This window comes from Marmota monax, unplaced genomic scaffold, assembly GCF_021218885.2.
Source record: "Marmota monax isolate L192 unplaced genomic scaffold, Marmota_monax_Labrador192_F-V1.1 WCK01_AAM20220418_F8-fsc00011, whole genome shotgun sequence".
Classification (NCBI taxonomy): Eukaryota; Metazoa; Chordata; class Mammalia; order Rodentia; family Sciuridae; genus Marmota; species Marmota monax.
The window spans coordinates 24,693,855-24,708,791 of NW_026693082.1; the positions used below are offsets into that span (position 1 = coordinate 24,693,855).

At 43.4% G+C, this 14,937-nt stretch overlaps 1 protein-coding gene across 5 annotated transcripts in view; it reads right to left on the bottom strand.

The window, feature by feature from the left end:
• The window catches only part of Dgkh (diacylglycerol kinase eta), a 192,869-nt gene extending 183,059 nt beyond the window's left edge, over window positions 1-9,810 (bottom strand). For 4 of the 5 annotated variants that reach the window (XR_009227786.1, XR_009227787.1, XM_046454142.2 and 1 more), the window contains exons 1-2: window positions 9,682-9,810; window positions 1,533-1,736 (exon numbers count right to left, since the gene is read on the bottom strand). Coding sequence is in view for 3 of the 5 variants with exons in the window: in XM_046454142.2 (XP_046310098.1) it covers window positions 1,533-1,736; window positions 9,682-9,741 (264 nt within the window). In the remaining 2 variants the exon portion in view is untranslated. Of the gene's footprint in view, window positions 1-1,532; window positions 1,737-8,781; window positions 9,640-9,681 lie in introns of those variants that run through there. The other variant, XM_058582604.1, reaches the window with a different exon arrangement.
• Window positions 9,811-14,937: the final 5,127 nt, after the last annotated feature.

Below are 14,937 nucleotides of genomic sequence, written 5' to 3' on the forward strand. Positions count from 1 at the left end.
CTGACGAATTCATGTGAACCCTAACATATACGAGCAAGTGTAAAATGTAGAATTTTTCATATTCAATACATTTTTTGAAATTCAAACATTTTATTCAATGATAATAATTATCTGTATTCATAGCAAAATATGCTCAATATTTTTATTAGAAAGTCAAACAGAAACCAAAAATAATTATGCTTTTTCACTTTAGTCTCCATAAACTTGCTTTACCCCAAACCATAGATAACAACAAAATTAAAGAGTATAATCTTAGCTATTACCACAAGTTCACTGACCTTAGGAAACCAATTCTCATGAAAATAGTTGTAGAATGACTTTTGCAATTTTTTTTTTAATTTTCACTTTTTGTATTGGGGATTGAACCCAAGGGCATTTACCACTGAGCTACATTCCCAGCCCTTTTTATTTTTTATTTTGAAACGAGGTTCACTAAGTTGCTTAGGGCCTCACAAAGTTGATGAAGCTAAACTTGAACATGTGATCCTCCTGCTCACCCCCAAATCTCTGGGATTACAGGCATGTGCTACTGCCCCTGGCGGCAAATTTATTTTTAAAGAGGACAGCCAAACCCAATAATTTTACTGGTTCCCTTTTCGAATTCCTCATGAAAGTTGTCCACTGACAACAAACTCTCACTGTGGATTTTTAAAGATGAACATTAAAATATACGAATAATCTTTTAATATCCATAATCTTTTGCTTTGTGTTCATGATCAAATTAAGACAACTTTGGAACCTTACAGGCCGGGACAGCACAAAGCTTCATAAACGAGTAACATAACCTCCACATAACAACATATATGTATATATGTAACATATATGCCACTTTTTAATTATCAAAAACAAGCGTGGATATATGGTCTCAACTCTAACTTCGCAGGAACTCGCAAAACGAAAACCTGGCCAGCTTTCTGTTGGATGCACGGTGAGTGCTCGAACAAGGAGCACCATCCATTTACCACTGGTGTAGGCTCATGGCTTCTGCTTACCAGACAGCCAAAGGAGGAGGACAGGATGCCAGGTATCACCTCCCACCAACCCTCCCAGATTGAGCCAAGAGAGGGGCAGCCTTCTGCCCACTGGAAGGAAAGCGGCAGACGCACCTTAGTCTGGCTGGTTGGCCTACACACGCAGCGCACATGCTACCGAACCATGCCATCACAAGGAGGAAAAAATAAAACACTTCTTTTAAGTTCCCTAACTGAAAAGGCTTTTCAGCTTTTCTCACGCTCCTGCCAAGCGGCTAGTTCCCAGTTCCTCGGGCCCGGCCTGACAGGGACTCAGGATCCCACCATGGAAGCCTTGGAGCTCCCAGGCCTGGAATCCCAGGCTGCGGGGTGGTCAGTCCGCACCCTTGGCCCCTCCCCTCCCCCAGACCCCGCCCCACACTCCAGGCCCCGCCCCCTCCCCTTTTCCCTCTAGTTCCTGGGATCACCCAGCGCGTTTGCTGCGCCCCAGGCGCCCTCTCCACCTCCCAACTCCTCCGCCTCCCAATCTCCATGCTCCCGCAGCCCTCCTTCCCGCCTCACCTTGGTCCGGATCTGCCCCGAGGTGGACACTTTTCGGATCAGTTTCTGGGGTCCCTCTTGTTCTACTTCGCTGTCAGACGAATCCTCTCCGGGCCCCGCTGAAGCAGCGGAGGGGGTGACCACAGTGCCAGTCCCGGCAGCTGCTCCTCCCACGGCACCCGGAGGGTGGTGCTGGCCACTGGCCCCTGCCATCCTCTCCGACTCCTGCAGGGACAGAGCACCGCCCGGCGTGGGGCGGTGGCAGAGATCAGAGGGTGGGCTCTACCCTGGCAGTGCCCCGGAACCCCGTGCCCAGCTGATGCCGCCATCTTCTGTTACCCTTACCCTAGCCACCCCCACGGGGAAAGGATCACTGGGGACCAGATGCCCGGCAGTCAGGGACTGGACAGGCTTTTCTGCTCCATTCCCGCCAGAATTTCTGTGTAATGAAGCACTGTAGACACAGAACCCTTTCCCGACTAGGACCCCTGTGTACCCAACCTCAGAATAAGACCAGCGCAGGTTGAGAGGACAGGATGACAAAGGGATAGGCCAAACACCCGCCTACTTCTTCTAGGGTCTGGGGTCCTCGGGATGAACTAGAAGGCAGGACGGCAGAAAACCTCGGTAGTAGTCAATCCCGCCACAGGTCAGGCAGGGGCGGTGCTCTCTCCCTTGGTTATGGGCAGCAAGGGTAAGAATGGCCCCTCTCAGGAAAGGTACTTGGATCTACCTCCCGACTCCCTAGAGGGCATCCCACCACCTGCTGGACCCCGAATCTCTGCAGACACTTGGGCCTTGTTGCATGGTTCCAGCAGAATAAAAGTCCCCTCTGCCCCGTGTTTGTCTCACGACCCTCAGCCCCACTCTGGGGACCATACCTCTCCCTCCTCCGCCTGGAAGTGCCGGCCCTTAGATCTCTCTCCACTGTGGTGGTGTTTAGGTTTTGGTCCACCCCCATCCCCATCAGGCGCACGAGGAAGTGAAGGGTATTTTCCGGGAGGTTTAGCTCTGCTCTGAGAACTTTTCGTTCAGAAAGAGGGATCCCCTTTGGCTAACAGGAAACTGGAAAGGGCGTAGAGAGAGCGCAGAAACCAGAGAGGACATGCAGCCCAAGACGACAGAGTGCGAAATAAATGTCTTAATTGAAGTGCTAACCGAGACTGCCTGAAAGAAAACAAGGCATTCAAGCTATGTGAACACCAGTACCCGAACACAGGGCGGTGGGGGCGGGGCGTTAAAAAGGAGAGGGGGGAAAAAAACCCCACACGTACACACACTGGGAAGTCCTGGGAGAGCCACTCCCTAACCAGGACTGGAGCGGGAGGAAATGGGATCAACAGGCTGTAGTCACCGCTCAAAACTCGCCCCTTGCAAGCTAGTTGTGTGGGTGCTTGAGAACAGGAGCCTTGCTGCAGGTCATGCACACTCAATATTCAAAGGTCCCTTGCAGGTCTGGAATAGTCTGAAGAGAAAATACTAAAATGACAGATTCTTCTTGTCATCCAAAGAGAACTTCAAACTATTGTTAGCTATTTTTTAAATAGGGTACAAAGTCCTTGACAGACCATAGGGTCTCTTCACCTGGATAAAGCATTCAGCCTCTGTAACATGTCCTTACCCATCTATACACATTCCTTTTTAATTTTATTTATTTATTTATTGGTTGACTTGACCTTTAACATTCCTCCATATAACAACATATATGTATATATGTAACTTATATATGCAACTTTTTAATATTAAAAACAACACATGCAACTTGTTAATTATAACTAAGATTCTGGGTTTTTCCCTCCTAGTTGCAATCCAACTTCCAACAATAATCTGATTTATGTGTTAGGGCTGACAGTTCTAACAAGTTTTAAGAAACAGTATGCAAATCCTAACACTGTAGATTAAATTCATGAAAATGTAAAATGCACTGACTAGTTTCTATCCTCCAAGACAAGGAGACTGCTGCCACATAATGCTTACAGAGATGATTTCTCTAGCTTCAGCTACTGCTTAGGAAAAGAAGGAGCCAGCAAAATGAACTTGAAGAGTTCTTCTGGCCCTATAAACACATAATTTTATATCTAGAAACACACATATCACTGGAAATTCTTTAAGAGAAAAATAAGCAAAATAATGGCCTTTATCCCCATCTGACATTTAGTCACTGACAAGTCTATGACTTAGCAACGTAGTAAAAGATACCCAGTAAAGGGTCTTTTGAAAGAATAAGTTTAATTCAGCCCTCTTTTAATGTAAAGAAACTGAGGTATAAAAGCACAAACTGGGACCAAAGTCAAAATTGTGATTACTATTCAAATGTTCTATTCACTTTATCATATTAAATAACAAAAATAAATTTGTCCTCTATCATTTACTTCTACTCACACATTATGCTTTCAAATTTTATATAGCAACATTTTCCAGAATTCAGGGAAGGGGTGGTTAAATGGAAAGTCTTTTTTAATGCTTATGCCTACTGTGTGATCCAAAAGGAATAGTATGGATTACATTTGGGGGGGAGTGACCAAGGATTGGACTCAGGGGACTTAATCACAGAGTGACATCCCAGCCTTTGTTTGTATTTAATTTAAAGACAGGGTCTCACCAAGTTGCTTAGGGCCTCGCTAAATTGCTGAGGCTGGCTTTGAACTCTTGATCCTCCTGCCTCAGTCTCCCAAACCACGGGGATTACAGGCATGCACCACCACACCCTGCTTGGATTACATTTTTATTCTTCGATTCAAACACTGATTGCTTAAAGATGCTTTAAAGCACTTTTACATCCAGGAACTGGGAAATTAATACCTCAAAGTAAATGTATTTCTTACTTATAAAGATTTAACCTCACAGTCAGCTCTATAATTTCTCTACCCTGTAGAAAATTCAGGGTGAGCCCAGTGTGGTGGTCTGCTGCCAGCAGTGGTCCACACCTATAATCCCAGACTGAGGCAGGAGGATCACAATTCCAAAGGCAGCCTCAGCAACTTAGCAAGGCCCTGAGCAACTGCAGGGAGACCCTATCTCTAAAAAGGCTGGGAACGTGACTCAGTGGTTAAGCACCCCTGGATTCAATCCCTGGTACCAAAAAAAAAAAACAAAAAACCTCAGAAAATATGGTGTAGGCAAATGAATAAATGCCACCTCACTTCCCAAGAAAGGAAGCTCATCAAAATTCTTTTCAACCATCTCTTCTGAGAGACTTTTGAGGAATCCCTAATTTAAGGTACTTTTATTATTGTTACTTTGAGATCTCTGAGGTTTCCTGCATCATTTATATATATATATATATATATATATATATATATATATGAAGATGCATAAATCATAGCCAAATATCATGCTCATACCAATTTTATGAATATTAACATACAACTATCTACAGATGTAATCTGAATTATATTCTTATCACTACTCATAACAAAACATAATACCATTAACAACTTTTAAATCCCATACATTCTGTGGTTTAATATTAAATATGATAGCATAAACAGGCTAAATGCTACATTTTATATCCTGAGGACAAGTGTGCACATTTGAAAATTCATATTCTAGGACTCCTGTTCCTGATCAGTAAGGAACACATGTTCAAGGAACTTTGCCAGTTGACCAAATACATGCCTAGAAGACTGTTTTCACTAAAACTTTAGAACAATTTCCATGGTACACTTTTCTTACATATTCATAATTTAACATTCAAAACTTTATCTTATTAAAATTTCCTTAGTTGTTATCTGAATGAAAAAGATTTGAGATCGATTGTGGTATCAATTGCACATACATGTGGTCACCCTTGTAACTAAGGCAAAAATCTTTCATTATCTAAATATAATGCAGTACTACATTAGTTATCTCTCATTTCTAGTCTGATCCTATTCCTTTGAAACTCTTTCCTTCCTAATTTTTTATAAATTTTGATTGTTTTACAGACACTAACTGGTATTATATCATTTGGAAATATAAACAAAATGTAGTAGGTGAAATGTACTCTAATATCCTTCCACTAAGAACTACTTTCTATATGCCTGTAATCCCAGTGGCTCCACAGGCTAAGGCAGGAGGATCAGGAGTTCAAAGTCAGCCTCAGCAACTTAGCAAGGTCCTACGTAACTCAGTGAGACCCTGTCTCTAAATAAAATACAAAAACTGGCTGGGGATGTGGCTCAGTGGTTAAGTGCCCCTGGATTCACTCCCCAGTACCAAAAGAAAGAAAAAAAAAAAAGAAAGAAAGAAAGAACTACTTTGTAAATAGTCCTACATTTTGTAAATTTTGGCTTGAATTCTACTTACCCCTCCTCCAAGATATTACTCTGAGTAAGTATTGCTTGGCTAAACATCTTCCTGACAATCCATACCCACAACCAAAATACTTTTTAATTGATTATAAATTTAGGTAATACCTATATTTCCACTGAGACCTGATTATATTCCAAAGCTAGCATTAATGAAAATACACAGAAACTTAAATGCTAACATTATCATCTTTAGGCCCAATGTCCCAGCCAGAGTAGAGGGACTACTAGCTAATTTAAATGTTCCCATTTAAAGAACAAAGAATGTCATGAAGTCCCAGCAACTGCTTGTCAGCTGCAGACATGGGTGCACTTTTGACAACTAGTACTGTTCTCTAGGCTGGGATATAGCTCAGTGGTAGAGCCCTTGTCTAGCAAGTTCGAGGCCTAGTTTTGATCCCCAACACAATATAAAAGAAACAAGAAAAAAGAAAAGAAATTATGATTCCTTTACAGTTAGCTAGCATCCATTCCTGATACTTCATTCACTCTTCTGCCCAAAGAGTAGACTCATTATCACATTTTAGATCACATCAAAAAAGAATGAGGGCTAGAACTGTGGCTCAGCGGTAGTGCACTTGCCTGACATGGGTGAGGCACTGGGTTCGATTCTCAGCACCACATATAAATAAATAGTATAAAGGCCCATCAACAACTAAAAATAATATTAACCAATAATAATAATAATAATAATAATAAGGCCAGGTGCCGTGGCGCACACCTGTAATCCCCATGATTCAGGAGGCTGAGGCAGGAGGATCACAAGTTCAAAGCCAGCCTCAGCAAAAGCAAGGCACTAAGTAACTCAGTAAGACCCTGTCTCTAAATAAAATACAAAATAGGGCTGGGGATGTAGCTCAGTATTCAAGTGCCCCTGAGTTGAATCCCCAGTGCACCCCCCCAAAAAAAAAATGAATGTGAATACTGCTTGTTATATGCCATAAGGGATAATGCAACAGGATAAGTGTAATATTAATATCATTTATTTGCTACTGGATAGTCCTTTTTTAAATATAAATGAGCATACTTTCATGGTAAAGCAAAGTTGCCAATATTTGAATTTTAAAAGTAGATTTTTAAATGACTTAAAAATGGAGTCCAAGTGAAAATAGGTGTTCTTAACTGAACTCTTTGAGGGTCCACGAATAGGTTTTCATAAATCTGATTCGCTTGAAATTGTGTTAAAATGTGTGTAAGAGGGTGGTTCCATAAGATTATATCCACTAGTGATGTTATAGCCATCTTAATTTGCATAAGTACACTCAACAATGTTTCCACAATGACAAATGCATTTCTCAAAATTTGTTCTATTGTTAAACAAATGACTGCAAAGACCATGACAGTATATTATTTAGGTGCATTTCTGAAGAAGAAAGTCCATTGCTTTAATCAGATTCTTAAAGAGATCACTGACCCAGACAAAGGTCAAGAATCCAATTTTGATGGATTTGTGTTCCTTCAATACATTTAGATTAAGCTGATTCTTCCCCTTTTGCTCCACAAGCCTGAAATATTTAACATTTAAACACTTTCTTTTCTAATAAATTCCTCCTTTTTATTGTATATGCCTCCCCCCTTTTTTAAATATTTTTTGTAGTTGTAGAAAGATATCTTTATTTAATTATTTATCTTTATGTGGTGCTGAGGATCCAACTCAGGGCCTCACATGTGCTAAGCAAGCCCTCTACTGCTGAGCTACAACTCCATCCCCATGTACATGCCCCTTTTAAGTAATTTGGATAACCTGAGGGGTTTTTTTTTTAAGAATTTAAATAAGAATTTCCTTTGTTAGTCCTAAAATAGACCTTTGTGGTCATAACATGTATGACCACAAAATTTCAAACTCATCAGAAATAACATTTATATCACAAATCTAAGCTTTCCTGAACATGTTTTTTGGACTCTCTGAATGGAAATCATTAACATACATGGAACCAAACATTCTGTTGAATTAAGAATGCAAGCTTTCTGAGGACAATGATTTGTGTCTGGGTTGTTAAACGCTATCCAACAGTTCCAGAACATGATAGGTGCTGGACCAAAACATTTGCTGAGCAAATACAAGGGCCTTTCATGTTTAAAGAAAATGAACCTAATTTTTAAAAGCGAGTTCTACATTCTGGATAGTGTCACAGTTCACGCACACATTTTTGTTAGGGCTCTAGTTTTAAAGATTCTGGTGGTGAAACTGATACTGAATATTTTCTGTAGAAAATAAATGAGTGGTTTTGTTCTTGTCACTTCTGAGAAGTAAAGAGGCTGGGCAAGGTGGCAAATGCCTGTAAATCCCTGCGATTTGGGAAGCTGAGGCAGGAGAATCCTAAATTCAAGACTAGGCTGAGCAATATAGCCAGTCCCCCTCTCAGAATACAAAATAAAAAGGGTTAAGGATATTGCTCAGTGGCAGAGCACTCCTGGGTTCAATCCCCAACACCTCAAAAAAGGAAAAGAAAGGGGGTTCTTTAATTTGCTGGGCGCAAAGTAGTTGACATCACTACCCTAAAGAAACACTACATATGACCAGGTGTTTCCCATTGTGAGTGGCATGGGCTTATAGTACCCAGGTTCTGAAAAGACTTCAAATACAAAAGTATAGGAGTAAATCAGGTCACTGAGAATTTAATTCTCCATGATCTTTAATTTAAACGTCAAAATTAAATTGTATTTTTAATTTCAAGTACAACTTACTCCCCAGTGATAACCACAATAGAAGAAATATGAGCAGATGGGCGACCTAACAACATGTTCAAATTCACAAAAGCAAAAACAGCTGCAGATGCAGATGGATCAGTCCAAGGACACTTTTGAAAGGTCAGGAAACAGGAGGCAGAGAAACGTACCCTGAGCAAGGGAGCTGGAGTGTACATATTAGAAAAGAAAAAGGAGAACCAACCCTGGCACCTGACCTAGAAGCTCTCAACAGGCTGAGGCCGGCCCGACCAAACTCGCGGAGTCCCGGGGAAAATAGCATCCGAACTTACAGTCCGCAACGCGGGTGAGAACAGAAGCTTTTCTGACCAGTTCAGAATTTCAACCGAGACGGAGTACCAAACATCCAGGCAGGGCGTCGAGAGTCAAAATTCGATGCCAAGGAAAAAGCAGCCCACACTCGATTACTGAGGTCTGGGTGGCACCGGGATTCCTAGGTAGAATCCCCGGAGGGATGCGAGATGGTTCTGTTTTGAGTTGTAAAAAATAAGTCGAAGGGGTCTGGGGAAATAAATCCAAAGACCCTTGGTCTTCTCTTCCTTATCCTCGCACAGCACACAAAAGACACATGCACACACTACTCTCGGCCCCTAAAATTACTCAACCTCCGTGTTGCGTGTGCAGCGAAATCCCAGGCGAAAGCGAAGTTAGCTTCTGGCTTCATCCCCGGCAAAACCCCTTGACCCCTGGAAAAGCCTGTGGCTGTAGCGGCCGACAAGAGTCGGAGGCGTGGTTCTGGGCTTCTAGCTGCGATCGGCCTCCCCAGGCGGCGGTCCTTAAAAACCTGTGCGCCCAGGTGATTGCGAGGGAGCAGTCTCAGGAGGGAAGACCCACCTCGTCCCAGCCCCACACGCTGACCGCACAGCCTTGCTTTCTCCTGTCCCTCTGCCTACACTCCACGCTCGAAAATCAAGTGAAAAGTTGGAAAGTCGATGAAGCACGGAAGCGGTCCTCTAAGGACCGTCACCAGTGGGTCGCCAATGGCCCCTCCGGGAAAGCCTCAGCCGACCGGACAAAGGCGATCCGGGCGGCGCGCGGGCGGCGGAGGAAGCGCTGCCCCGGCTGGGAAGCAGCTGGGGACCTCATCCCTGGCCATTTCCTGAACGGAACCCGGCCCGGGCGGGGGGGACAGAGTAGAAGCGGGAGGGGGTGGGCGCGGGCGCGGTACCCACCGGTTCCTCCCAGGTCGGGCTGCGGGCGCCACTCGCGGGGCGCACGTGCTGCGGCTCCATCGCGCTGGCCCGCGGCTGGCCACCCAGGCGCGCGGACCCCGGCCCCCACCGCCGCCGGGGCCGCTGGATGCGATTCCCTCGTCGCGGTCCCTCTCGGCCGCCGCCGCCGCCGCCGCCGCCCCGGCTCCCGCCCGGGGGCAGCCACCGGCCCTCCCGCCGTCTCTGGCTTCCGCCGCGCCGCTCTCTCCCGCCCCCGCGCCGGTCCCTTCCTCCGCCGCCGCCGCCGCCTCCTCCTTCTCCTCTTGGGTCCCGCTCCCTTGCGCGGCTCCGAGCGGTCCGCTCCCGGCTGCTGCCGCCGCCGCCGCCTCCCACGGCCGCAGAATCCGCCCCTCGCTCCTTCCTCCGCCCCCGGCTCCCTCCCCTTTTCCTCCCCGCTTCCCGCCTCTCCCCCCGCAGCCCCCTCCTCCCGGCGGGCGGCCCGGGACGCACGTGACCCCCTGTCGGGCCTTATAAGGCACGGAACCGAAAGCCGCCGCCGGGTGGTCACGGGCACCGGGCGACCGCGCTGAAAGGAGCGGCCTCCCCGGGGGCCCGGCGCGGAGCTGCCGGCGGGCGCTCAGGGAGCCGCCGGGAAAGCACGGGCCCGGCGGCCGCCGTGTTGGCGATCATAGCAGCGGTGGCCGCGAGTACTAGAGACGCCTGCCAGCGCCCCTCTCCCTCTTTCGCTGTCTACCGGGAGTCTGCAGCTCGCGCCCGCCTCTGTCCAAAAGCTGGCTGCCCGAGCTGTAGGCGCCTCCCCGCCTCTGGGTGCCGAGGCTTGAACGAAATCACATTGGACAGTAATCGGCTTCAACAGAGCGAGGAAGATCTTCGCACTCCCGAACCGCTCCAGAACACACGGAGCCAGGGATGGTTTCTTCTTTGTGATGTTAAGAAAGCTGCAGATGGGTTACCATCTGCAAGAGAGGTTAAGCTTGAGAAGTGCTGCTTTTACTCTTTTTTAATGATTACCGGTTTCGTGGAAAGAAAGTCGTGATGGGCTGAGACCATCTGCGCTCCGGTTTTAGCACCACACTGAAATTAGGGGAAGGGGCTGGCAAGCCGCGAGCGCTCATTAAGCAGCAAGTCGCCTCCTCCCGTCCTTTGTGGGAAGGAAAAAAAATGTTACAAATAGCATTTCAGATCATCTCCTTGGCACTGGATGTAGTTTCCATCTAGTTCTAATTCAAGAGTGACTGACTTTACACAGGTTGTTTCCTCTCCTGAACTTTCAGAAGCCTTCCATCTACATCTTCTCACGGCCTCTATATCAAATGCATTCACAGGTTTTCAAAACCGGAAAGTCAAAAACATTTACTTGATTCTGTTATGCCTGCCATTCCACTGAGACTACACTGACAAAGGTCACCCAATGGCTTTCAAGATTCCCCAAAACATTTGATGTTCTTCAATTCTCATCTTAATTGATTTTCCTGAAGCATTTGTCACTGTTGACTAGGTTTTGATTCTTGAGTCTATCCTTTCCCTTGGCTCCTTGATGATTGAGTAGTGATGCTGCCTGAGCATTTCTTGCTCAGCTACCTCTTATATGTTGGGGAACCTAAATACTTTGCCCTCGGACTGTTTTGCTACCCAGGAAACAATGAGCGGTCTTGATTTGAACGGCCAACTGCTGATAACTCTTAAATTACCATCCCTATCTCAGATCTCCAGTTCTAAAAAAAAGCCAACTTCTTACCAGAAAATCTCTACTCAGATGTCCCCCTTGAACTAGCCTAACACAGAAGTTAGCTTCCCTAACAGTGACTTTTCTCTCCTGTCTCATTCTCAGTAAATGCCATAATTTACCTAGACAACAAAAGGAGAAACCTGAAAATTATCCCAAGCCCCTCCTCCTTCCATTGTTCCCCACACCCCATGGTTCCTGTCCATCACCTTCCCTTCATTCACTGCCTTTCCCTGGTTTCAAGTCTTTTGTTTCAAGTTCCTGAAACTTTGCATTACTTTTCCTTATTAATTTAGCTGCCTCTAAGCTTGTTGCACCTCCACTGTTTATCTCTAGTACATTGACTTAAGCAAGCCCTGTAAAGTACAAAATTGAGCAAATCATTCCCTGGGTAACCCCTGCCAATAGCTCCCCCACCACCACCACCCCATAGCCTAGAGGGTAGAATTCCACTATCTTAGCCAGTGCCTACTTTGCCAATCTTGTCAAACACTTTGAGTTCCTTGCATTCAGTTCCCTATCAGGTCACTTATTTTTATGCTGTGCTCTCTTATGGAATGTCCTTCCTCTTATTCAGTCAGTCCAAACACCTGCTCATCTTTCACCATTCACCCAAAGAGTCACCTTTCTTATGAAATCATTCATTCCCAACTCTGCTGCAGGTTAAAACTAGCCTTTCTCTCTACACTGAGTGACTAAATATCTTCTGTCTCCATTCCCAACCATAATACTTAGCAGACTTTGCCTAACTCAGTTTTTACATTTAATCTCCCCAATGGCAAGTGTTATGATTGACTCATCTCCATTTTCCTAGTTCCCAGTTCAGTTCCTCACACATAGTAGGTGCTCAGTAAATGTTTGTTGAAAGAATTAATTATGTGACATAGTTCAAGACATGTTTTTATGGCTCTTGAAAATTAGTGTCTCATGCTTAGCTCATCTCATTCTTATAATTCTCCAAAAAATATATTATTGTCAGCTTTTATTGGACACTGAAGCTGGAAAAGGATAAAGTAATTTGCTCATGGTTCTGCTGTATAAATCACAGAGTAAGATAACCAAGTTTGCCTAGTTAAGTTCATTACATGTTTTCCTATTTCTGTGGTCTAAATGTGTATATCTTTCCCAAATCCATATGGTAAAATCCTCACCCTCCTCCACCAAATAATGGTGTTAGGAAGTAAGGACTTAGAAAGGTGATTAGGTCACTGATGCAGAGTTCTCATGAATGGGATTAGTGCATTATAAAAGAGTCCCCATCCCTTCTGCCATGTGAGGTTATAGCAAGAATAAGGCAGACTATGAGGAAGCAGGCCCTCACCAGATGCCAAATCTGCCAAAGTCTTGGACTGGATTTTCCAGCCTCTGAAACTGTTAGAAATAATTTTTTATTGTTTATAAACCAATAAACTATAATACTTTGTTATAGCAGACTGAACAGACTAAGATGCCTATCCATTCTCTTTTCACTTAATTCTGTTTTGTATGATATGATAGCTTTCTTTGCTTTTAATGATTGCCCAGGTTAGCCCCCTCTTTATTTTCAACCATTTTAAGTCATTCATTGCATTTTAAGTGTGTCTTGTAGATAAGAGTTGCATTTTGACATTACTGACCCATTGTAACAGTCTGCCTTTTAGGAGACTTTTAAAATCTGTTTTCATTTACCACATATATTAATCAGAGTTAAAACTTGTTGTAAGGAGCAGATCCTTCCTCCCGCCTTCCCACACCTAGTGTTTATTTCCTTTTCTTGGAGCAGTGCCGAATAAATGGTCTAGTTGCTGGGAAGGCTCCTTTGTACTGTATTGCAATTCCATCTTCTTAAATTTTTATCCACATGGTGGAAACTGGTAAGGGAGCTTCAGTTTATAGAAGGAAAAAGAGAATGTGAAGGAGCACTAACCTAAGTTCTGAAGGCCTACTGCAAGAAGTGATACACATGTCATCTGCTTATATACCATTGGCCAGAACTTATATGACCACACTTAGCAGCAAAAGAGCAGAAACATGACACCACTAGCTGTGTGGTCATAGACCAACCACAGCTACATTACTATGGAGGACAAACAGATTTTATTGAAAACAAGCACACTCTGTCACATTATGATGACTGTCTTTTGGATTTATTAGCACCATCTCATTTTTGTATTTATTTAACTTTCTTTTGCTTTTTCTTCCTTGTTTCTTGCCTTCTAGTGGTTTTTGTTGTTGTTGTTGTTTGTTTGTTTGTTTGTTTTGTTTTGTTTTGTTTTTAGTTGAATTTTCTTTAGTGTGTTCTCTTTCTCCAAATGTTTCTACTGATTTGAAATATATTCCTTCTACCCAGTTACAATGGAGCATGCCCGTAATCCCAGTGACTTGGGACGCTGAGACAGAAGAATGGCAAGTTTGAGGCCAGCCTCAGCAACTTATTGAGACCCTATCTCAATAAATAAATAAATATTTTGGGAATATGGTAAGTGCACCTGGGTTCAATCCCTAGTAAGCCATCCCCTACCCCCACAGAAAGAAAAAGAAAGAAAGAAAGAGAGAAAGAAAGAAAGAAAGAAATGTATACTTTCTAATTCAACTTTTTGAAGTTATCCTGAAAATATTAAAATATTAACATTTATATTTAAAATCCAAAGTTAGTCACTATCTGTACCTCCTCCTATCAATATAACCTTAAATTTTAAAAAAATAATAATAAAATGAATCACTCTGTCAAGTTCCCTTTCTATAAACTACACATTGATCTCTTGTGCTTTTTATTTCCCTCTTATTAATTAATTAGTTTATTTATTTTTCTCTTTTGCAGTGCCGAGGATGGAAACCAGGACCTTGCACATGCTAGGCAAGTGCTTTAGCACCAAGTTGTTCTCCTACCCCTAGCCATTACTTTTAAGTGCTCTAAATTCTCTACTCATCATTGTTACTACATTCATAGTTATCCCATTAAATTTACCAACATATCTTACCATAGTTTTTTCTTATTGTTTGTCTTTTGTATTCTGTTCTTTCCTTTTGGGATAAATTCCTGACTTAGTGAAGTGTGTTGTTTTTGGTTTCATTCACCAAAGGTCTGGGTGAAATTTTTTCTTTCTCTTTATATCTCTCATTCTATTTTCCCTCATACTCTTAAATCATAATTTCACTGGCTATGGAATTCTTTTTTTAATTTTTTTTATGTTTTAGTTGTAGGTAGACACAATTATCTTTATTTCATTTTTGTATGGTGCTGAGGATTGAACCCAGGGCTCACACATGCTAGGCAAGTATTCTACTACTAAGCCACAACCCCAGCCTCTGGCTATGGAATTCTAAGTTGACAATTATTGACACCAACACGTTGAAGTGACTATTGCATTACCTTTTGGCATTTACTGCTGGTTAATTAGAAGTCTGCCGTTGGTCTTATTATCACTATATAGATATTTTTCTCTCTACTAAATCTTAATATTTTCCTGTTTTGAGTTGATAATTGCATTATTGCTTTGTGTCGAGGTGGGGTTTGTATTTGGATATATTATTCAGGATGTAGTATGCAT